General features: G+C 36.4%; 1 protein-coding gene across 5 annotated transcripts in view; it reads right to left on the bottom strand.

The window, feature by feature from the left end:
- LOC110839432 (uncharacterized) overlaps window positions 1-24,872 on the bottom strand; it is a 54,576-nt gene that overhangs the window by 15,977 nt on the left and 13,727 nt on the right. For 3 of the 5 annotated variants that reach the window (XM_087348583.1, XM_087348571.1, XM_087348587.1), the window contains 6 exons: window positions 20,698-24,866; window positions 19,821-19,908; window positions 17,338-18,915; window positions 14,118-14,832; window positions 5,006-5,177; window positions 3,683-3,937 (listed from right to left, as the gene is read on the bottom strand). In XM_087348583.1, coding sequence (XP_087204709.1) covers window positions 23,433-24,866 — 1,434 coding nt within the window. In that variant the 3' untranslated portion in view covers window positions 3,683-3,937; window positions 5,006-5,177; window positions 14,118-14,832; ... (1 more) ...; window positions 19,821-19,908; window positions 20,698-23,432. Of the gene's footprint in view, window positions 1-3,682; window positions 3,938-5,005; window positions 5,178-14,117; window positions 14,833-17,337; window positions 18,916-19,820; window positions 19,909-20,697; window positions 24,867-24,872 lie in introns of those variants that run through there. The other 2 variants (XM_087348578.1, XM_087348590.1) reach the window with 2 other exon arrangements.

Raw genomic sequence — 24,872 nt, 5'->3', positions numbered from 1 at the left:
ATAAACCACATCCTGCCCATTATACTTCACTTGAATACTTTAGTAATTCTTGTATGTGTACAAAGCTTTGCTGCTCCCCATTATCTAATTTACTTCATCCTCCTGTTTATCTACCCCTGAGTCCAAATACTCTTCTCAGGACTTTGTCAACAAACACCCTCAGTCTCTGTTCCTCCCACAGGATGAGAGACCAAGTTTCAGACCCGTATCAAATAACAGGGGAACTCTTGGTTTTCTACATCTTAATCTTCAGGTTGGACAACTCCAGGTCATTTTCCTTTCAGAAATCAGCTTATTACTGACTTAAATAAAAAGTAACAAGTTGTTTGTGCAGCAGTTATAAAATTCAAGTAAATGTGTTCTCTCTCTTATTAACTTTAGGAATTCCATAATTTAATTAGAAGAGAATTATTATACAGTACCTCCTTGCATTCGGTGCACACATGAAACCAATTAGAATAATTAAGATGGCTTAAAATAAACGTGTAGGAAGGCCTCTTTATTGGACAAAAACCAAATTACCAGAAAGAACAAACATTTTATTTCATGTTTGTAAGGAAGTTAGCCTAGCAGTAATTACTTTTGTTGTGTTGCAGATATTTTGTAGCGACAGGAACAAATGAAAATTACTTTCACCAAGAAATAAAGCAGATCAGTTTTGGGGGTTGCCACCACAGTTCAGAATCATTTTACATTCCTCCCTTCTATTTGAAATCTCATCTTTCTTTGTCTGTGGTACATCGAAGAGCAGCTAATGTGGCAGAATGGGCGGTCTCCAATCACAAGTTTACGGAGCCTTTAATCTTAATGTACAGCACAAACACGTGTTCCTTGGTAATGATTTGATAATGAAATATAGTCGCACATCATGCGATTTTCATCACTTTCTAAAATGATGATTGCATTCTATTTAAAATGTCTGTGTAGTCCAGAATATGAAATCTTAATTTGTGGTGACATAAATACAGACCATCTCATGAAAGAAACAAAAATAAACTAATTATTAACAAACATATAATTGACACATAATGCAAATTTTGCAACAAGAATTTAAATTGATTCGAGTGCAGCAGTTGATAATGCTTTTGCGGACAGTAGTACATTTTCTGCATCTCTCACAATAAATGGCCTATTCACATCTTCAGATCGTGATGCCCAGCATAATATTGCCACATCATAGAACGAGAAAAGTATATAATTAAACAACCATGCGGTTTCAGCTTTTTCTAAATAGTGAAATGTGGGAATCTGTAAAGTTAATGATATCAACAGCGACTTTAACTTATTTTTTAAGCTAAGGAATAAAAATATCTTGCAAACATGAGAGGAGTCTACATATCTAAGGTAAGAGCAACAGTGACCAAAAAATGACAGCATTTTATGTAATAAATGAAGAATCATGTATAATGTTGAAAAAGAGGTTAGAAAGCGGCGTTATAGCACACTTACAGCAAAGCCAGATCACAAAATAAAAAGAACATGGAACGTGGCAAAAGGTTAGACAGTAAAAATAAATTTCACTGAGGAGATGACATATATTCTTACAAGCAATGAAAAGATAAAGGATCTGTTAAGAGTTGCCTTGAATACTTTTTTAAGTTACCAAATGTTTAAATTTACATCAAGTATTTAATTTTTCAAAGATGCAGTTCATGTAAAATTTCCTGGTATTGCAATTATTCCGACCGCTGAAAGTGCGATAAAAAGTATAATACTTTTAAAACTCGAGAGCTTCTGGTGAAATAACAAGAACAGTATCAAATATCAATCAGTCTGTACTCACTTCCTGGTTAAGTGGTATTTTATTAATATTGTTAAAAGGTTTCCATGTTAACATGTTCAGAGATTGTTTTCATTCCTGGCACTTGATAGGATGCGGTTGAGTAGGAACCATAAGTTTAACATACATAAAAGCATTCAACTTCAGATGTGTGAAATCCAGTAATCTTGCCTGCTCAGAAAGTAAGATCAATGAAGAAATGGTTTTGGGTAAAATTGTAAAATTTATGTCACAACCACTATTTGCTTGTGATTAATTATCTCCCGTATTTTGTCCAGAGAGAGTTGCTTGATGGTCTGCAGCATATTCTTGTTCAATGTGTGATATTTGGCCTTGAGAAAGCGGGCAATAAGCCTCAGCTTGGTGGTAAATCTCGGAACAGAGTTTACATATTCAATCACGCAGTGAATTCTGGATACCAGTTGCCTTTCCAACTTTAACTTCGCGTCCAGGCGTTTTGTTTGCTGCTCAGCTCTTTCTGCCACCTTAGACGGGGCTGGGGTTGCTAATAACCTAGCTGCAGCGTAAACGGCGCAATTGACAGTAAGCAGATCAGAATCATCTTTTAGGAATTAATCTACGATTTCGTTCATTTCGGCCAAATGTTTGGCCCACAGCGATATCCTGTGGTGAACTGTTTGCTGCCTGTCCTTCAGATGTTCACAGGAGTTCAATAATTGGTGGAACCGCGTTTTAATATCGACATCAACAGTCACAGCTGGAGGACATGGTGCGATATTTATTTCTTCCGCATGTACTTGCGGCGTAGCCGCAACTGGATCTTGCGTTTCGAAGTCGAAGCCTTTCCTTCGTAGATGGTTGACATAGTCTCACAGGTTTTATTGCGAGAGACCGGAGTGATCAGGATGCATCTCGCACCAAAGGGAATGCATCCGTGCCATGTACCCTCTCCGCGAAGGATCACTAATGGTGTGACACGCAAGAAGGCCACGCCGTAGATCGTCCGTCCAAACCATGCGAACAGCCCCACGGCTTGTGCCACTCCCAGCGCCTCTAGGGCCCACATCCGATACAGGCCGACTGGAAGTGGCTTTACTGCGATTCTTTTCAGGAACCAGTTTAGACCGGCTTTTGTCATGTTGATTGTATATTTCTCACAGTAAATATCAAATATTCTCTCTGTAAGTCTAGTGTAAAGCTGAAATAAGTCCGGATCAATTTTTTCTTTCTGACGGTAAATATTTGGCTGGTCTACAAAGGCTTCAGCCAGAAGCATGCAATGCAAGGGAGTGCCCGCGAACTGCCAACTGCTGTCTCTTATAGCTGTGTGTATTGACTGCAACAGCTCAACAACAGTTTCTTTATTTATGCTAAGCTTGGTACTTTTACAGAATTTCATTACCATGCTTTTCTGATCTTTGTATGGAAATGATTGTACTGAGAAAGAGTTTGTATCCAATTTGTCTTCTAATTCCTTCTTCATGTTGTGCTGTGTGGTAATCCAAAGATTCTTGAGTTGGGTTACCTGCAGATGCTGCAGTAAGAGAATTACTTTGTCTGTATGAATTGAACTTACCTCATCAAGTCCATCAAATAATAAACAGACATTCTCCATTCTTTCCAGTTTGTTTCTGAACAAGGGTTCAAAAGCTGCTGTGATCCCAGAGACTTTCAGAAGAAAATCCTTTACTTGTGACATTTCTAGATTTGCTGGTAGTTTGCTCAGTTCCTGGCTGAATTTATTGAGATTTACACTGATAACCCATGTCGCAGGATGAGCCAGTTTTGTGCGTAGGGAAACGTGCGTTATCAGGGTGGACTTTCCTGTTCCAGGTTTAGCTTATATTAGCACTAACTGGTGTGGGATGTCCATCACAGAATCTACGTTCTTGAAGATGCGAGTTTCATTCTTTAGGTCCTGCTGTAGCATTTCTATCTTACCTGCACACTGCAAGCTGAGGTGCTCATAGTAGTCAATCTCATCTGTCAGGCTGCTCCCCTGTTTCATATTGTGCATCAGTTGGAGAATTACATCAGTACGTCTTGGAGATTTTGTTCACCACTGATTACTTCTCCGTCAGTAGTTTAAAGAGGCACTCCAAGGAATGCTCATCTCCTTCAGAAACAAGATGCTTAATGCATTGCTGCATTATACTTGTTGCCAGCATTCCTAATTTGTAGAGCTCACCAATAAACCTGTAACAAGATCAAAAATTTATCAATTGGATTGAATTAAGACAATGGAAAAAATCTAAAGAACAGAACAGAATTGAGGTGCTTTGCCTCTACAAGTTACAGAGAGATTCGTACCTTAAAATAGTAACAACTTTTGTTTAAGCAGATGGAATTTAATCAGTGAAATGTAATCATTCCTCGCTTGGTAATTTAAACAAATTAAATGTACTCATTCTCTTGTGTGTGATATATATATATATATATTTTTAAGGTGAAATATTATATATTCTGTTGCATGGTTTCTCATGGCATTCTTGGAATAAGCTGTATCTGTTCATAAGTTTAAAACAGTTGACACAGAATATTAAAAAATTCAAATTAAATAATTATTTTACTGTAATGCACATTTCAATGAAATTTACATGTTTTGCAGTCCCATTAATTTTCAGAGGTTTTGTTGCTACAAAATACATTCAATTTCTGATTAGTTTCCTGTGGTGTTATGGTTCCTTGTATGACATGAAAGTTGACAATGACAACTTGATGCACCAAGGGTGTCATAAACCCTATGGGGTACAGATAAATTACTTTCCCCTCCAGACTTAAGTTAAAATTTACATGCTGGCAAAATACAGTGTTACGGTCCTGTGGAACATATAATTGAACAGGAATGACACAGCTTCTTCGGGAAAGAAACGCTAAATGAAATGGGGAGCTATCTACACAGAGGTAAGGGGAGATCTGACTGAAGTGTATGAACGAGCATAGCAGAACAAGATGCTGTATCACACATATGGGAAAGCAATAAACAACAGAGTGTTCAATGTTTCTGAATGTGATGTAACTGTATGTTACAATATATGCAGTTCCCAATAAAATGTGTGACATATTAGAAGCCTATGGATATTTTAAGTGGACCAGGACCTTAAACTTCATTCCCTTGATTATACATGGAGTTAGACCAACAGTGCCCTGGCAGGACGCAAATATCAACAAGAAGAAACACCGAGGAAGTGGTGGCTTTATGGTAGTGTGTTATCATATAAGTAGCAGCAATCATTCTCCCAGTCTTCCACATTGTTCCTATACCATTTTTCAACTGGTCCTCCACACAGTTGTAATGCAAGTCGTCAAAGTGGCCTCTGTCCCAGTATTTCTTACAGTTTCTGTAATATCCATCTCCATGTTTGATGCAGCAGTTTCTGTTCATCTGGATGCTCTGCTTCTTCTGACACTTGTGGCATTCAGGGTTTGTATATCACTGGAAAGAAAGGTTGTGATAGGCATATTAGTCAATCTGGTTGTGAATATGACCAAACACTCTTCATGCACTGTATGGTTCCTAACATTCGAAAAACAGTTAGTCTGAAGCTAAGCCAGATCAATCCAGTCCATACCCACACATCACATATAAGATGCAAGTTAATGTTTCCCTCTTGTCTATGCTACGTCTCACAAGTGTTCTTCCCTCCCCAGCGCATTTATAATCTCTCCTGTGTGTGCTGTATGTCCTGCCCATCTCATCATCTTTGGTGTATCATTCGTATACCATCTGATGAGTGCAATTTAAGCAGCCAGTTAATTTTCAGTTACTTCAGTCCCCACTCCTGTTATTTCAAATGTTCTCTTTACCATACTATTCTTAGACATCCTCAAGTTAGAATACATGTCGCAGCATTCCAGATGGCATTTGTCTTCTCAGTCTGTGTTCTTTCCTTGTTGTGAGAGATCGAATGTCATGCCCACACAAAAGAACGTGTAAAATTTCAGTCCTTGTGTGTTTTAAACATTACAATCAAAACATTTCTTGATAGATTGCAGTTCGTAAGATAAAATATTCCAAACTGCACAGCAGCAAGTATTTCCAGAATCGCTCTTAGCTGCGCCATTTGTACCAATAATATGATTAATAGCAAGTAAACAGTGTTTCTTTCAAATGATATTCATTTCATTAAATGCATGGTGCAGGGATCTGTATGGTTGATAGCTGCTCATGTGGACAAGAAATTCCCTGCATCCACAGAATTTGACATTTCAATGCCCTTTTTGTAGAAATTCATCCCTGGTACCTATCTTAAAATAGCTGAAACTGTGTCAAAAGTAAAAATAGTAGACCTATATGAAGTTGACCTTATAAAGCCCATTGTAAACGTTGCACTGAACCAGACTTTAAAGGATTTGCTTTAAATTCAAATAAAATATAACATAATGCTTCAAATAAATATGTTCATTTACTTGTTCAGTTCGGAATTTTTTCAAAAATGTAATGATAGCTGGTCTGTGGGCACAGATGTGAATCTAGGACTTGCGAAATATGAAGCAGGAATACTAAATAAACATTTGACAGCTACAATAGGTAAACCCTAAATTGTCGGTAAATATTAAATAAACGATTTCTATATATTTTGTTTCATTTAAAACTTGATTCTGTCTTATAATGTACATTAAATAAATTATATTGTCCATATCATCATACATGGAGCATAATAATAATGCATTTGACTATACAAATTGCTGTAGGCCTACCCGTATAATAATATTATTATGCAATATCTATATAATATTTTGTTTATATCTTATTAACCCTCACCCACCCTTCCATTAATATGGCACAAAGCATGGTTATAATTTCATAATGATGCTTTACAGTTTTAAATAATTTATTTCAATTGCACACTCATAACTGCCTATCTACAAAGTTGTGTCACATAATATGTTTCCCACATACTAACTAACTAACTAACTAGATGGCTTACCGAACCCGAAGGTTCATCACCGAATTAACCAAAGCCCTCCACCGGACCCTGTCCTGGGCCAACAAAATCCAGTTTCCTTCAACTCCTATCTCCCATAGATCCCGCCTGAGATTATCCTCCCATCTACGTCTAGGTCTCCCCAGCGGTCTCTTCCCTTCAGGTTTCCCAACCAGTACCCGGTGCACACCTCTTGTCCCATCCATGCGCGCTACATGTCCCGCCCATCTCACTCTTCTCGACTTAATCACCCTCACAATACTGGGGGAGCAGTACAGATTTTTAAGCTCGTCATTGTGCAGTTTTCTCCACGCCCCATCGTCTTCCCTCTTAGGCCCAAATATCCTCCTCAACACCCGATTCTCAAACACCTGCAATCTGTGTTCCTCCCTCTGAGTGAGAGACCATGTTTCGCACCCATACAAAACAACAGGCAAGATTATTGTTTTGTATACTTTAATTTTCAGGTTCTTAGAAATCAGACGGGAAGACAAAATATTTTGGACAGAGAAGTAGCAAGCATTTCCGGAATTTAGTCTCCTCCTAACTTCCTCACAAGTATCATTTTGATTTGTTATTGTTGTTCCCAAATATTTGAACTTTGTAACCCTTTCAAAGGATTTATTAGCCACCCTAAGATAATTTTGCCCGCCTGTCTTCTGATGACGAGATACTAACATGTACTTAGTTTTTTCTGAATTTACTTCCAGCCCCACCTGTCTACTAGCCTCTAGTAAAACTTCTGTGTTCCTCTTTATTGTATTTATATCGTCCCCCAATAAATTAACATCATCAGCATATGCCAATAGCTGATGTGTCCCATTCAATTGCAAACCCTCCTGCCTACCTTGGACCTTCCTGATGGCGTATTCTAGCGCAAAGTTAAAGAGCAAGGGAGACAAAGCATCTCCTTGTTTTAGACCGTTCTTGATGAGGAATGTCTCAGATACATATTTACCTACTCGAATTTTGCTACAGGTTTCATTTAAGCACATTTTTATTAGACCCACTAGCTTCTTTGGTATACCAAATTCAATAAGAATATTATATAGCACTTCTCTCTTCACAGAGTCATAGGCTTTTTTGAAATCTATAAATAACTGATGTACGGTCCCACCAAACTCCCATTTTTTCTCTAGTATCTGACGAATGCAAAAGATCTGATCAATCGTTGATCTGTTTCGTCTGAACCCACACTGATGATCCCCAATAATTTCATTCGCATATGGGGTTAATCTTGCCAAAAGAATGTTTGATAGAATTTTGTATGAGGTTGATAGCAGCGATATTCCTCGGTAATTACCACACTCAGTCTTGTCCCCCTTCTTATGAATAGGAATAATTATGGATTCCTTCCATTGTTGTGGCATCTCTTCCTTATCCCAAATTAACTGAATAAGCTTATGGATCCTCATATGCAACCCTTTGCCACCTGCTTTAATTAATTTGGCCGGAATCTGATCAATTCATGGAGATTTATAACTTTTCAACTTCCCAATGGCTAGTCCCACTTCATCTAAGCTAGGTTCTGGCACCAACAGTTCAGCTGTATGCATTTTAATCTGTCTAATATCACCAGTATCATGAACATTTAAGAGCTCGCTAAAGAAATTTTTCCACCTATTCACAATTTTTATTGGATCTGCAAGCAAATTGCCACTATCATCCTTTAGTTTCCCACATACTATTAACTTAATAGTGAAAGAAGGACCGCAAATTCCTAATGTGCAAAGAATTATTGAAAACATAAGAACAATATGTAAGATTTGGGATTTTCACAGCGGTGAGTATGTAGATTTCTGTCTTTTGGGTTGTTGCGCTGTGTAGACTGGTTAGACTGGTCGACCAGTCTACACAGCGCAACAACCCAAAAGACAGAAATCTTCATAAGAACAATCGTTTCTCATTTCAAGAGGAGTACCAATGCTAATGAGAAACTCATAACTTACCAACAAAATAACACTGGCAGACAAGCACTTAAATTGATTCACGATGTACCAACTCATTGGAACTTGATTTATGACATGTTAGAATGATTCGCACTACTAGAGGAATCACTTAAAGCTACAATAGCATTAATTGATAAAGATCTTCCCGTTTTGTCTTCTGAAGACTGGGAGATAATCCGGGAATTGATACAAGTCCTTAAACCATTCCAGTCAGTTACAAAAACAATGAGTGGAGAAAAGTATGCCACAGCATCTCTAATCATCCTACTTGAAATTGGCCTGAAGAATGTTTGCAACATTCTGCTGAAGAAACCATTTTGCAAGGCAGTGCAGCAAGTGATAGAGTGCTACCTTAGATCAATATGAGAAAGCTTTGGAAGCCTGCAACAAAGCACAACATTGATGTTCTGCACATTTATTGATCCTTGCTTTAAGATGTTGGCATTCTCTGATACACAAATTTCAGAAAATGCCAAGCAGAAAGTGATTGCACTGGTTGCATCAAAAGTCAACCATAATGTTGATACCACACCACATTCAGCAACAGTCACTACAGATGCAGATGAATTGTGCGTGTGAAATTATATTGATATATCAGTTGCAAGAATCCACCAAGAAGAGGTAGAGCAACATCAAGAGCCATTGTAGAGGTAAATTGTTACCTTGAAGAAGTATTTCTTCCAAGGAACGTAGATCCTTTGCAATGGTGGAAAGCGCATCAGTTCAATTATCCACACCTCAGCATGGTTGTCCGTGAAATATTTTGTGCATTTGGCAGCTCGGTGCCTTGTGAAAGAGTTTTTTCAAAAGGAGGGATGCTGATTACCGAGCGTCGGAATAGATTGAGCAGTAAGAAAGCAAATATGTTTGTGTTTTTGAATAGTAACCTGGGGACTGTTAGTTAATTCTGTTATTTTCTTGCATGCACAGTCATTAACACGTATATATACGGGGGTAATTAAAATATTCGTTAATGGTCCCTAAAAATGTATTGTGTTCAGTTTCCAAAATGGCTGATTGCTTGCAACATACAATATTGTACAATAATTTTATTCACCGTCTTTTACACAAGCTTATAGATTGTTAAAATCATATAAAATTATAACATTTCAACATTTGATATTGTTACATTTTAAAATGACGACATGTTTCGATGTTCATTCCATCATCGTCAGGTCTATCAATTAAAATTAAAAACTGTTGCACTTGCTGCCCTGCGTATACTGATTTGTTCTACCCGTTAGATTTTATTTGTTTAAGCTCCAGGCTTCTTCCATTTACTTTTGAAGACTGCGCCTGGATGTCTTAAATCTGCAAAATCAATTTTAATTTTCATATCCTGATCCTGGCTACTGACATAGGAAATGGAATAATTTTAAAGAATTACTCAATATATCGTAATACAAGCAAAAGAAAAGTAATCACAAAATATTTAAAGTATATAACATACCGGGTTGTGTGTGAGGTGCGTGTCCGATATTACGGAGCTGTAGACTGCAACTAAGTTGTGAGTATCGTGTATGGCTATATATATTGGGTGAAAGTTGTTTAGGGGGTTGGGTCGATGGACTGTAGAATGTTAAATATCGGATTGTTCGTGTAGATGTTACTGTCGTTTAATGCAAGATTTTGTTTATGTGTTCTTTGTATATGATATTTTTCTATGGTGTCTCTATGTCGCTTGTTTTGTATTATTTTTATAATGTCCATTCTTTTGCTTGTATTACGATATATTGAGTAATTCTTTAAAATTATTCCATTTCCTATGTCAGTAGCCAGGATCAGGATATGAAAATTAAAATTGATTTTGCAGATTTAAGACATCCAGGCGCAGTCTTCAAAAGTAAATGGAAGAAGCCTGGAGCTTAAACAAATAAAATCTAACGGGTAGAACAAATCAGTATACGCAGGGCAGCAAGTGCAACAGTTTTTAATTTTAATTGATAGACCTGACGATGATGGAATGAACATCGAAACATGTCGTCATTTTAAAATGTAACAATATCAAATGTTGAAATGTTATAATTTTATGTGATTTTAACAATCTATAAGCTTGTGTAAAAGACGGTGAATAAAATTATTGTATTGAAGAACACAAGCATGACGCAATTAAGATATAAGATACAATATTGTATAGGAAATGATACATTTTTTGTTCGCGTAACCCCAAAGATGGTGTATAATTCAAGTTATACACAGTCTATAATCTACATCTAAAATAAGTTAAATAGATTACATAACTGATTATTCAGTGTTTATCATAAAATAATATATATATATATATATATTTTAAATTTCACTTACCACCTAAGATGTCTTCTCGTACCCCAAGTTGGAGACCACTGGTTTAAATAAAGTTAGGTGTACACCTAACCTAACTGTAAACTTTCATTTTAGATACAAAGTATTAAATACAATATTCTTCTAATAAAGTAGTTTATTTTAATTTTTTGATATCCATAATTGAAATACAACTTACACATTCTGAATTTTCGACATGTTAATTTCTGTAATTTTATTATTCATTGCTTTATATTCGGGCAGACGTCATAGCTTCCATTAGTTGAGAGGCCAGCTCCAACGAGTGCCATAAATATATATATGCTCACTTTCGGATACTTCTTTGTATTTATATTCTCTTTGCATTTTAATATTTTCGGATCCTCTTTGTATTTATATTCTCTGTGCATTTGAATATTTTTCTGATGACCAATCATATTATCAGAATAACGTGAGGAAGACATCATTGGTTCTCGGATTGTTTGTGTGGCGTACGAATTACAATTCGAAGTTACTTGTTTATTGTATATTAATTTTTAGTGTAAGGTATTATAATGGCAAGTAATCATTCTGAAGTAAATCAACATTTACAGGTTTTTGTCAGAATGAGATAAGTTACATACTTTTGAAATTATGTGTATGTTTTCCGGAATTTGTTAATGAAATCTCCCAGAATAAAGATTGGTGTAATGTACCAAATGTATTCGGCAATATACTATGAACAAGATTCGTCAGAATTTTATGTTCTTCAGTCATCGTTGAATAGAATATAATTTATTTACATTACATACATCCTTCATAGGCACAAGCCAAGGATGTAGAGCATGTCATAGCATAAATACAATACTTGTTTATAATATAAATATAAATTACATAGTTGTGATTGTAATTATAGTCAACTGCAGTATTACTGCGAAAATAATTACACAAGAAAGCATAACCAGTATTGCATACATCTATTCATAATAGGTGAGAATTTCTGGGTGAGGTAAATTATTCTATGATGTGGGAGTGAGGTAGGAGATACTTAAGATGAATCAGTTATCTTGCAGACCACGTCGAAGGCTTTGGCCATGTTTAGGAAAACCCTTTCAACGAGGCGGGCCAGTTGTAGTGTCTTGCTGTTTCCATCGGAACCCAAACTGCTCGTCACGCAGCAGTGCACTTTAGTTTACCTCGTGTAGGACCCTAGTTAATAGGATCTTCTTACAGAGCTTGCCGACCGTGCAAAATAAACCATGATTTGATGAAGAGTGTTCAAAATTAATAGATCGAAGGACGCAAACAAAATTTCAATGTTTGCAGGACCCAAACAAAACAAATACGGATAATCTATATAACGTGAGACGTGAAGTTAGTAGAACCTTTAGGAATAAGAAAAGGGAATACCTGAAGGGCAAAATTGTTGAACTTGAGACAAATAATAAGGAAAAAAATATATCAGAGACCTGTACAGAGGCATTAATAACTTTAAGACCCCAGACCAATTTGGTAAAGGATGATAATGACAATTTGCTTGCAGATCTAATAAAAATTTTGAACAGGTGCAAAAATGTCTTTATCCAGCTCTTAAATGTTCATAAGACTGAGGAAGTTAGACAGATTAAAATACATACAGCTGAACTGTTAGTGCCAGAACCTAGTTTAGATGAAGTTGAACTAGCCATTGGGAAGTTGAAAAGTTATTAATATCCAGGTTTTGATCAAATTCCAGCAGAATTAATTAAAGCAGGTGGCAAAGGGTTGCATATGAAGATCCATAAGCTTATACTTTTAATTTAGGATAAGGAACAAATACCACAACAATGGACGAGATACATAATTATTCCTATTCATAAGAAGGGGGACAAGACTGAGTGTGGTAATTACCGAGGAATTTCTCTGCTATCAACCTCATACGAAATTCTATTAAACATTCTTTTGGCAAGATTAACTCCATATGCGAATGAAATTATTGGGGATCATCAGAGTGGGTTCAGATGAAACAGATCAGCAATTGATCATATCTTTTGCATTCGTCAGATACTAAAGGAAAAAGTGTGTATAGATTTCAAAACAGAATATGACTCTGTGAAAAGAGAAGTGCCATATAATATTCTTATTGGATTTGGTATAACAAAGTGAGTCTAATAAAAATGTGCTTAAATGACACCTGTAGCAAAATTTGAGTAGGTAAATACGTATCTGAGTCATTCCTAATCAAGAACAGTCTTTAACTTTGTGCTAGAATATGCCATCAGGAAAGTCCAAGATAGGCAGGAGGGTTTGCAATTGAATGGGACACATCAGCTATTGGCATATGCTGATGATGTTAATTTATTGGGAGACAACATAAATACAATAATGAGGAACACAGAAGTTCTACTAGAGGCTAGTAGACAGGTGAGACTAGACGTAAATTCAGAAAAACCTAAGTACCTGTTAGTGTTTCGTCATCAGCAGGCAGGCGGGCAGAATTATCTTAGGGTAGCTAATAAATCCTTTGTAAATGTGACAAAGTTCAAATATTTGGGAACAACAATAACAAATCAAAATGATGCTCATGAGGAAGTTGGGAGGAGATTAAATTCTGGAAATGCTTGCTACTTCTCAGTTCAAAATATTTTGTCTTCCCGTCTGATTTCTAAGAACCTGAAGATTAAAATATGCAAAACAATAATTTTGCCTGTTGTTTTGTATGGGTGCGAAAACATGGTCTCTCACTCAGAGGGAAAAACACGGATTGCAGGTGTTTGAGAATAGGGTGTTGAGGAGGATATTTGGGCCTAGGAGAGAAGACAATGGGGCATGGAGGAAACTGCATAATGATAAGCTTAAAAATCTGTACTCCTCCCCCAGTACTGTCAGGATGATTAAGTCTAGAAGAATGAGATGGGCTGGGCATGTAGCGCGCATGGAAGGGACAAGAGGTGTGCACCAGGTACTGGTTGGGAAACCTGAGGGGAAGAGACCGCTGGGGAGACCTAGACGTAGATGGGAGGATAATGTCAGGCAGGATGTATGGGAGATAGGAGTTGAAGGAAAGTGGATTTTGTTGGCCCAGGATAGGGTCCGGTGGAGGGCTTCGGTTAATTCGGTGATGAACCTTCGGGTTCGGTAAGCCATCTAGTTAGTTAGTTAGTTATATACAATTTCGAAGTACGTAGCTCACCTAACCTGTCACGAACTTCGGATTTCACATATATTTACTTACTAGTAACATACACCATTATAACTTACCTTTGTCATCAGATTCTAAAGATGTGTCCACAACTGTTTGAAGCATCGGGAAGAACAGCAGAGACTTGATAAAAAGTAGGGCATTTTAAGGTTAACACTCTGCAACGCACAGCCTTGCTTATTTAAGAATACACCCCATTTCGATCGACAGCAGAGGTAATAAGGTAGGCTTTGTAACAGGACAACCAACTTAAAGGAGTATTAAAATAAAACAAAATTTGGACATTAAATATGATCGTGACATTCAAAACCGCATATATGTTTATTTTATTGGATGACTCAGCATGATGAGGTGTTAAGCACAACAGAAGAGGAGGGCATGGCAGAAATATCTTTGTACCGTTGCAACACACATAAAAGTTGCTGTGTTGAAGCTCCTCATAATGTCCGATATTGAAAAATACAGTAGGGCAGCTTCATGCGCCGACCACGATATCATCTCCCTTGAATTGTGCCACAAGGCACCAACCTGGATAGAACTGTGTTGGGCTTGAAGGAAAACTGGGATTCAGTTAATGATAATAGGAAGGATTTTTATCATTAACAACAGCCACACGGACTATGCAGTACACCCATTCTTCTAGTCAGTCCTAGAGTCCTTTTTCAAAGGATATATCACCTGGAGCATGAAGATGATCACTCACCTCCATCCAATGTTGAGAAAGGGTGGATGGAATGTTACATCCCTTCTTCCAGACACCTTCAAACCATGATCCTTATGGAAAGAGAGAATTTTACATTCACCGTTACCTTAATGAAATGGGTAACCAATGTCTATTAAGGTAAAAAGAAAAATAACATTGCCCCATCATGTATTGAAGTCTTCGATAACACAGATTAGAATACCTTCTTGTATAGAGTTTTGAGCTTACAAATTTGTTTCCAGAGCTCACATTGTACCAAAGAAAATGTGACAGTAGAACATGTTATATTAAGGTTGTAGAGGGACAGCGGAGTCTCAGAGTTTTAACTCTTTGTATTAGAATGCTGACTGTTTCTTCCTATCGTTCAGCAAAAATCATCATCAATACGAAAATAACAAACGGTTCACTGCTCATCGCCTAGAATGTTTCCTGCAGGTTCCAATCATGTCTCTTTGTACATGTGACCAAGAAAGGCATGTCAGAATTTTGATTTTTAATTGTCTGCACAATTTGGGAAGAGGAGCATTGATTTCAATGTTAGAGCATATTTCCTCCACTTTTTGGCTGGAAATAGTGATTTCTGAAATGCAATTTGTAGTCTCCAGCACTTGAGTGGCTGAGTGGATATATTAACAGTGGCACTGGTACACTGAAATATTTGTTGTCACAGCCATTGAATCAAATTCCAAAGCTAGTCCTTCAGGTTGACTTTTTCCAAGTAAATTATGCCCTTCAGATGCCCCCACAGGTAGGAGTTGGTAGGTGTAAAACAAGGCCACAGAGGCCGTGAAGTCAATTTGGTTCATCTCATCCATCAGCATGTGTGATGAGAGTCCAAAAGCTGCTTTATGTTGCTGGTAAAATAAACAGGAGCTTCGCCATGTGTAAACAACACAGTTTGTTACATTGTCAGTGGTACACCCAACATTATTTGAGATAATTCTGTTGAAAATGTAAATAAGATCCCCTAAGAGTTGAAACACTAACTCATAAGTTGATCACCAGTTTTTCCTGTCCAAATATTACTTTTAAACTAATGTTTCATCGCTGAACCCTCTAACAAGGCACTTGTGACCATTTCATTATAGATACTTCATCTTGGCTTGATTTTAGGAGTAGTACACAATTCTTAAATGAAATGCATGAAATTAAGAATCACCCACCCATATATTATCTACTGCAGGTGTCAGGCAATGAATCTGCATTTATCTTCATATTATTGTGTCATGACATGTAATTAATTTCATCGCCTGGTGTGAGAAGGCATCTGGACTGCGCAAAACTTGGCATAAAGACAAACTCATTGTTGCCAGTATGAAGATGCACTTAAGGCTGTTAAGGAGGGAACAATTGCAAAGGCCAAGTTAAAGTTGGAGAAGCAGCAACACAGAGTTAGAACTCTTAGCTAGACCGTAGACAGTTCTGGAATTACTCTAATTTCATCAAAACTTTATTTGTTTAATTATGATAAATGAATAGACACAATGCATCATTATGACACCATTTGTAATGTCCATTCATTGCTAACATCAGAACATCGGTCATAGATTTCACTGCATTTTAGTATCTAATGAACAGAAAGTCTCCAGATCTTTCTAGGGGGAACAAAGTGAAACACTTATTATCATTATATCAAGTTCCTCCATGCAGAGTGTCTGCTTCTGCCATCAAGACCTTCTAAGAAACATAAAATTGTAACATTAAAGTTAAAATGATTATAGAGAGATATTTACTATATACCAATATTAATATAAAAATACCTGATCACTTAAAGCTTCTAAGAGGTAACCCACAAAGTCATCTGCTGACAGAATGGTGAGTGAGTAGTTAGCAAAAAAAGATGACTGGAACTACTACCCTCTTAATTACATTTTTGCTCTGTTCTGTTTCAGCAAGCATTGTTTGCATTATGTATTATGACAAGTGTTCACTGTGCATTCATCTTATGTATTAACTCACATGTTCTTGAGTGTCAGCTGCAGTTTCTTTGCAGTTATTCAACCCACCATTTATCTGCCTCTCAGCATCATCACTTTGCTACTTTTATCGATCGGTCGACTCTTCTCCATTCCACGAAACTTCATACCAAGATATATATCAGCAATAATTCCGTCTAAAGAATGATCCCCTTAACATTTTCGTTTTGTTTCTATTTTTCAACCGTTTCTCATTCTATTCCTGAGAAGGCCAAAACATGGTGCCATACAAAACAAAGCATGTTACCTCAACTACAGTAATTTGCTGACAGTTCGAGTGGATTGAAAATTGTAAAGGAACTGTTTCTGAATATTTTGCGTCTTACTCTGATAGATGCAGCCTGTGAAGAACAGAGTTCTAACTGCATTAGTTTTCCTACATGTATTTAGTAATGCCACATAATTGTCAATATTGCTGCATAATACCGCAACAGCCAAGTGAAGATATAACTACAGATATAAAAACATATTTCTTAAGTATATATTTTGGAGGAGCTTAAAAATGATCAAATATGTAGCAGTTTATCATATAATCTGTTTATATTCATTTAATCGTAAATATCATTTATTGCATGGGATGGAAATAACTGTTAATCTTACATTCCGAAGGCATGACATCTGACACATTGAAGGAGCCGAAATATCACTCATCACATCCTGGACTTCAAAACTGCTGAGAATTTCTTCTTCAGTACAATCCATTAGGCATCAGGACTGGAGCTATGTAAGAGCATGACTGCAATACCAATAATAAAAGTCACAAATTAGCAAGTAAATTCAAATCTACTTGAACTTACCTAATATGCTGTGTATAAGATAAGAAAGTATGTCTTATTAAGAAATGATGATCAAATTGTATCTTAGTTTTAGAATGTAAACTAGACCCATGAAAATTAAACATGTCTTCATTATGAGTAAAGTCCGTCAGTGAAGCTGACCCCGAGTTAGGTGAATGTAATTTACGTTACCAGTACCAATTTATTAGGTCATGTTTTACCAATGCATGGCACTTCCTGGGGTACCAGGAGAAGGCATCCAGAAATGGACATAAGCTGGAAATCAGGTTGGATGCTAACAACTACTCACCATAACAGAACTAGCAAATTAAGAACATTTACACAGTGCTAATTTTTTAACTACCTGTTGGTATATCTGAAGGGCATAAATCACTAAAAGAAAGAAAGGCAACATGCAGTATGAGGACTAGTGTTTTATTAAAGTGCTTGCAACAACAGATCAGCACATATTTGAAATTTTTTAGTGTACCAGCAACTTCTAGTGTCAATGACCTCCTCTTCTGCTTTTAAAAATTACAGCAATTTTCAGATACATCTGTAAACATTATAAAACACTTATGTTGAACTGTAATAAGTAATATCTGCATAAATCACAGCATTACGTGTCTCATTTGATTATATAATGCATTCCAATCTTTCTAACAAATTGACTGTGGCCAAATCTTTATAGGAAATGTTGTGCTTGATTCTAGGAGTGGAACATTATCCTTATACTTGCTACATGTAATTAAGAACCAATTTTGCCATGTACATCTGTTCTGAACCGTTCATGACATTAAATGGACATCTCTTCCAAAATTAAATTCCTCATATATTCAACAGACATTTTCTTTATGACCTGTGCGCCTTGTAGTTCAGTACATACATAACAATATCCTTTGTGTAGATGCGTGTGTCCATCTATGAATAATACATATTTGAAGTCAGTATGACTTTCCAATCATTTATAAACTTCTTAAAAAAATAAATAAATAAATACAGAATGAATTTGATGCTGTAATTCTTATTTCACTCATTTCCTTCCTGTCTGATCATCATCTGTAATTTCTGTTTATTTTAATCATAGTTCCTTACGTACTGTTTTCGGTTCCCACTGGAATAAAATATTAATTTCTGAAGAAACTATTAGTTTTCAGTGCAAGTGAGAAGGAAGAAAATAACAATGTAACAATTTTCTAAATGCTGGTGATGACAATGATTATTCTAAAGCAGAGGTTCCCAGAAGACACTGATGTTCCATGAGCTGGCCTAAGGTCTTCTGCCACTGAAATTTTGTATTGGTGGTTTCATGGATGGACAGGAATATCTCAATTTAACATTTTTCTCAGTCTTTCATGGAACCTGGAATCACTGAATTCCATCTCTGGCAGTGGTGTTATTACTGCCAAAAGACAGACATTTTCGTAAACAACTAATACTTCATCATAATTCAATAATTGTCCTTAGAAAGAAACTTAACAACAACTTGTTTTCCAGCAGACAGATTCACACAGGTGGTACAAAATAACAGAGTAATTTAAGTGTTCTCATCTATGTATATACATATTATGTACCCATAACACAGGTGGCATGGTTAGCTCAACAACATAATTTCGTGAATATACATGTTCATAGTTGTGTTCTTATATAGTGGCATCAGTGCATATATTTAACCATATTTGTCATTAAGTATGGTAGGTGCTGGGCATGAGAGAATGGAAAGAAGAGGTGAAAAATTCTGAACTGGATTTTGCTGATCCCACACACAGCGCCTTTGGAAGTCAGGCATGTTCAGTGCCTTTTGCCCTGATCATCACTTCTCTGTAAATTGCCAATTCTCAATGTGACAAATCCTCTTAAGATAAAGATTTATCTGTTGTTTAATAAGCATTACACCATGTACACTTATGGGAGTGAAGATATGGCTTCACACACTCTTCACCACCTTGCCACCAGATGGATAGAGTGGGCATTACATATACGAGGCTGTGTGGGCTACAGAACTGGTCTGGCCAAAGTGGCAAAGAGGAGGATCTGTACCACTGCTGCCAACAATTGCACCGTGGTTGTCCAGTATGTAATCTATTTGCTGTAGCGAGTAAAGTGTTTCAGAACAAACACATTTCAGTTGGCATACAGTGTCTTGAATTTGGTTTTCCTGTGCATTCCTAAGAATAGATTAAATGGAAACTAGTTTCAATAACTTGCGATAAGCACCACTTGCATTTAACTCTTAAGGGGTTCCTATCATAAAAAGAAACGAGGCTTTTACAGAAAATGTCATATATTATGAATGTATTCTCATACCTGGATTACTTAGGCTTCATTGGCCATACGTTTCTTCCAACTCTCTGTAATTGTAGTGCCATATGCTTCATGGAGTGTAACTGGCAATCTGTGGCACGACATTTAAATCCATCATTCTTTTACAGTATAGGTTCATACCTGAGGTATACAGCATTGTCTAGAAAACATTTTAGGACTATTTAAGCTTACAAAAACAGCAGCTTCCTATCAAAGTTTTTCAAACATAACCTCTCTTTCATTCAACTCCTCACACATTTTAAAGACATTCTTTCTGAAATGAAACCTTGTCACTTACAGTTTCATCACTGATAAATCTTGGCTGTTACCACCATTGTTACACTATATTCACATTCATTTTTGCAAGTAATTCTACATTCTGTGTGATGCATACCTAACCATGTTTTCCGACACACTAGTGACAGGTAGTACACTAACGCAAAATTCAGATACTGCTGAATCACCACTGGCCAATACCCACGATAAATCTCTCTTTTATATTCTATATCAATTAAATTAGTGAATTGAATAAGGCAGAAATTCAGCACAAAAAGCCTCATACATTATAGTTAGGTTAGAAAATTTAATTTACGCTCATATTTATTCTTTTCTAAATGCGCTCGATGCTACTTTTGCAATTAAACTTTAATCACCCACCAAGTAACATCGAATAAGGACACAAGAGTAGTGTGAATAATTAGTAAACCACTTCAGTATTAAAGCACTTGACAAGGTTATGTATTACAGGTTAAGCTATCAAATGAATACTAATCAAAAATTGCGGCCAGAACAGTTTGGCTTCAAGGAATAGCCACTGAAAATGTTGCCTCCATGGTGAAAGCAATCAATAAATATTCATTATACCCACAAATGTATTCACCAGTTATTCCTACTGCAGACAGCTAGTATCTCCAAAAGCAGCATTAACCACCTGTTTCTTGTAGTGGTTATGAGTTGTGTTTTCTTTGAGATAAAGCCTAAATGTTTCAATATTAAGCTCTAGCATCAAAGGTTTAACGAAATTGGGTTGTAGTCTATAGACTGGATTTATCTGGCTCAGTATAAGGAGAGATGGCATGGTCTTGTAAACATTGTAATTTATCTTTGGGTTCCATAAGAGGTGGGGAATTTCTTCACTACCTGAGTGATTACCAGCTTCTCAAAAACTCAGCTCTGTAATGTTAGTTTGTTAGTAGAAAACCATGTTGGTTACTGTACATGACCAAGGTCTCAAAATCAACATGAGTGGCCAATCTGTTGTGAGGGTAGGGTAACAGCACCTAGTATTCAAGAGAAACAGATAAATTTCACTCTGGTCTCACAAAAACTGTGTAATATTTTGACTACATTCAGATCAGGTTCAGGAAGAGAGTGTGCACATCAGTGGGTTTTAATTTTCTTTCTAACTTTTCAGTAACTGTAGCAAAGTAATTACCAACTACTTAACTTGTGGTAGGATGTACTTATCACTGTTTAACACAAATTACCACAGAACAGTTACTTTTTGTTTGTTTTTTGCCCCTCCTTAAAAATTGCACTTAAAGATTCTAAACTTTACTTTTGTATTGTTAATATCTGAAACATTATGTATTTTTAGTGTTGGAAAATTGAATTGTTGTGTTCACAAATCAAAGTTCTTCGGCTATTTTTCTTTCTGATAACATAACATGTATGTATGTGTTATTACTGTGGCATGGTGAATCACTGAATTGTAGGGCAAACTACTATCGTAATGCATTATGTTTAACTTGGCTCCTTGAGTTTTAAATATTTCAGTTCTCTGTATTAAAATTACTTTATTTCCTTTATATAAACCCAGTTGTTTCATAATTCTTAGAATGTGATAACTTTACAGTTTGTCTTTTAAGATGAAGGATCATGATATTCTATACTAACATGTACAGTACTGTCTGCATGCAAGATTGATTATGTTAAAAAAATCTTTATTTTCATAAGCATGATTATTTAAATTTACTACCTATTATACGGTTCTCTAGTTACAAACCACAGAATTCCATTTTAAGTCTCTGTTTTAGATTATATGTCATACTCATGTTTCATTAATCATATATTTTTAAATAACTAGAGCAGAGCGCTCCTTTCAGAGCTCCTCGGGGGATTGGTCAAGTTTTTAAAACACAACCAACCCCCCCCCGAATGGGGAGGTTAACACACTTGACCAACCCCCCCTTGGGGGGGGGGGGGGGTTAGTTTGGTGTCTTGCTAAAGTCATTTGTCAAGTCATTTGTTTACTCGGCATTGTTGTGTTGGTACAACAACGCCGAATAAACAAATATAACGTAACATTGTTTGATGACGTCATTTTTTGACGACGACAAATCACAAATTTTTATAGTAGACTGAAGTGCATGAACAGCTGTAAGCTCAATCAACTTTGTGGCAAATAACAACCTACAACATTTTTTACTGGAACAGAAGTAATATACATAATATAGTAAAGTAATGCTATCCCACTAAATGCCATAGAGGTGCTTGGGAGGAGTGGAGGTATAGCTTCTTGTTCTTGACTTAGGCACTAGACAAGGGTCAGTGGTCAGCACATTCCAGCTTTACTCTACCCGTGAGGAAAGAACTCCAGTACCAAAAACATAGGCTAGGCAGACCCCAGAGCTAGTCTTGTTGCACAGACTAGAAGAAAAGTCCCTTTCTCCTGCTGGGTATGAAGCCATGGTCATCCAATCCATAATCAGACACTATATTGACTGAGCTACCCTGACACCAATATATTATATTAGGACCGTAATTAATATGGATACATATGGTTAATTTTTATTTATTTTTATTTTGTAGCAATACAAACTGAAGAACTTCAAAGCTTTTAAAGGTTCAATGTAGTACTCACTCTTGTCAAACATAAATGGTTGATTGATTAATCTATTTAAAGTTAGTAATTTGCTATGGAACATAAAAAGAAACCAGTCAAAACATGTATTTAAAGAATGAAACTTTAAACCACTGTTTCTGTACTGATGTGATACATTTTGAATTCAGATGTGTTTCTACACATTGTGTAAGATGTAAAAAGTCTATAATGGTGAGATCTTGTTGAACCCTGCTTCCTCATCATACTGGCCTATGCTGCATTTTATTTGTTATTAAGGATCTAACTGCCTCCCTTCTCATTCTCCATGCATAATCATCTCTGTACTTTTACTTGGTGCAGTGATCTATAAAATATACCTGAGGAGACATGTAAAGCAGGAATTAACATTTTTTTCTTTGTGTAGGCAAGATTACAACTGATTAAGATTGAATTTTATTTACCTTGCTTAGCATATGTTTTCGTTAATCCATTGGTCTGTTATATCTTTGTATTTTCTTACTATTTGAAAAGATCAGTTTCATACAAGTTCAAGTTTAACCACGTTAAATTGTATTTACTCTCAAAATAAAGCTCATTATTCATTATTTTATGTGGAATAAAACATAGTGTGCCATCTACTGTCACTTGTATAAGGAAAAGAATCAAAGTCTGCACATGCAACTGGCATTTCACTGCCTGTGCAAGGCAATGGATGTAAGTGTTTGAAATGTAATGATTTATATACTACTGACAATTTTATGTGGTAAAATTCTCATGGATCTCTCCTGTCTTCAACTTAAGGAAGATGATGTACTTACTGTATTTTGACTAGTCCTTTTGTATTCATATGATCTTTTTACCACTAATACAGAACTATTTCTATTGCAGAGATGATAAACTGGACCACTTTTCTTTTTTGTGAACAGATGACTCCATTTTGCTCTTGTATTTTTCTCCAAGATAACAAAAAAGACAAAGAAGGCAAAGCCTTGTAGAGTGGCTGTGCAACAGAATAAGTAAGAAAGCTTCCAAATTCCAAAAATCCAAGACAGACCAAGAAGAAAAAAGAGAAAAATAAGAGTGCTTAACTTTCTGTAAGCAATGCTCTGTTTGCATTGTTGTTTGTTTGAAAATTGTAATTCACAATTTGCATGCACTCCAATTTTACCAAGTTTGTATATGGAACATGTGATCAGGACAAACATAACTATGTTTAATGACATAATTATGGATACAGGAGCAATAACAGAGAGGTAATGTGCCATCCCTTTTGGGTAACATTGTGGTGAGTTATAAGAGTCAGGAGAAACAATCAACAAAGTACCACAAGGGACAAAGGGAAAGCCCCAAGCAAAGATTGTTGTTTTGAGTAGAATATGAGGGGTGCGGCACAGAGAAGTTAATGGTTTTGTAAGGCGCAGATACTGAAACCATGCCACTACAAGCATCCAACAAAATGTAGCCATTAAGGAAAAATGCATTGCTACTCCCAGTACAAGGCAGAATTGAGATTCATTTGGAGGTATGAATAGAGAGGCATTTAGAAGGAAAACTGACATTAGTATGCCAAGGGAAGCAGAGAGATGAAGCTGGATCTTTTTACTAGCACCATGTCTCCAGTCAGGAAAGGCAATAGCTGTCACTGCAATCCCAAATAAACCAAATAAGGAGATTGAGCACCCAACAATTGTAATTATGTCTAACGTTACATCCACCTCCTTTTCAGCTATGGGAGAAAGAAGCTGACCAAAATGTGTCAGATGGGTACAAATACAAACATCTGTTTTCACTGTGTGATCCCCACTGAGTTTAACAGCAGGTGTGCATCCAATATCAGACCATCTGCCAAGCCTTGAATTTGCATCAAAATCCCAAAAAACACACTCTCTGTCCTGTGGCAGAATGTTGCGTGGCCTGTGGAATATGAGCATCAGAGGAGGATTCAGCTGTGTATGTTTCACTCCATCTAATGTTATGCTCATGACATGTAAAGGCCTTCTAATTCTAACGTTGTTAGATGCAAAGAAACTATCATCCCAGAAGAGATTTATGACCAGGCGATGTTTTCTTAAAACTTCTGAGCTATTACAAGTCTTCAGATGGAAAGTATCACACGTGTCTTCTGTTTGCTCCAGTGTAAGTTGTGGAGGCAATAACACAGCAGCCGATACTTCCAGAGCAAGAAGAGTTTCAACACTCTCATTCCATGACATGATCATGATGTCCTAGAA

The sequence above is a fragment of the Zootermopsis nevadensis genome, unplaced genomic scaffold, assembly GCF_977971745.1.
Source record: "Zootermopsis nevadensis isolate Lab colony 2312 unplaced genomic scaffold, Znev_1.0 Znev_ptg000002l, whole genome shotgun sequence".
NCBI classification, from domain to species: domain Eukaryota; kingdom Metazoa; phylum Arthropoda; class Insecta; order Blattodea; family Termopsidae; genus Zootermopsis; species Zootermopsis nevadensis.
The sequence above is the reverse complement of the archived record's forward strand: the minus strand, read 5'-3'. Positions and strand labels throughout refer to the sequence as shown.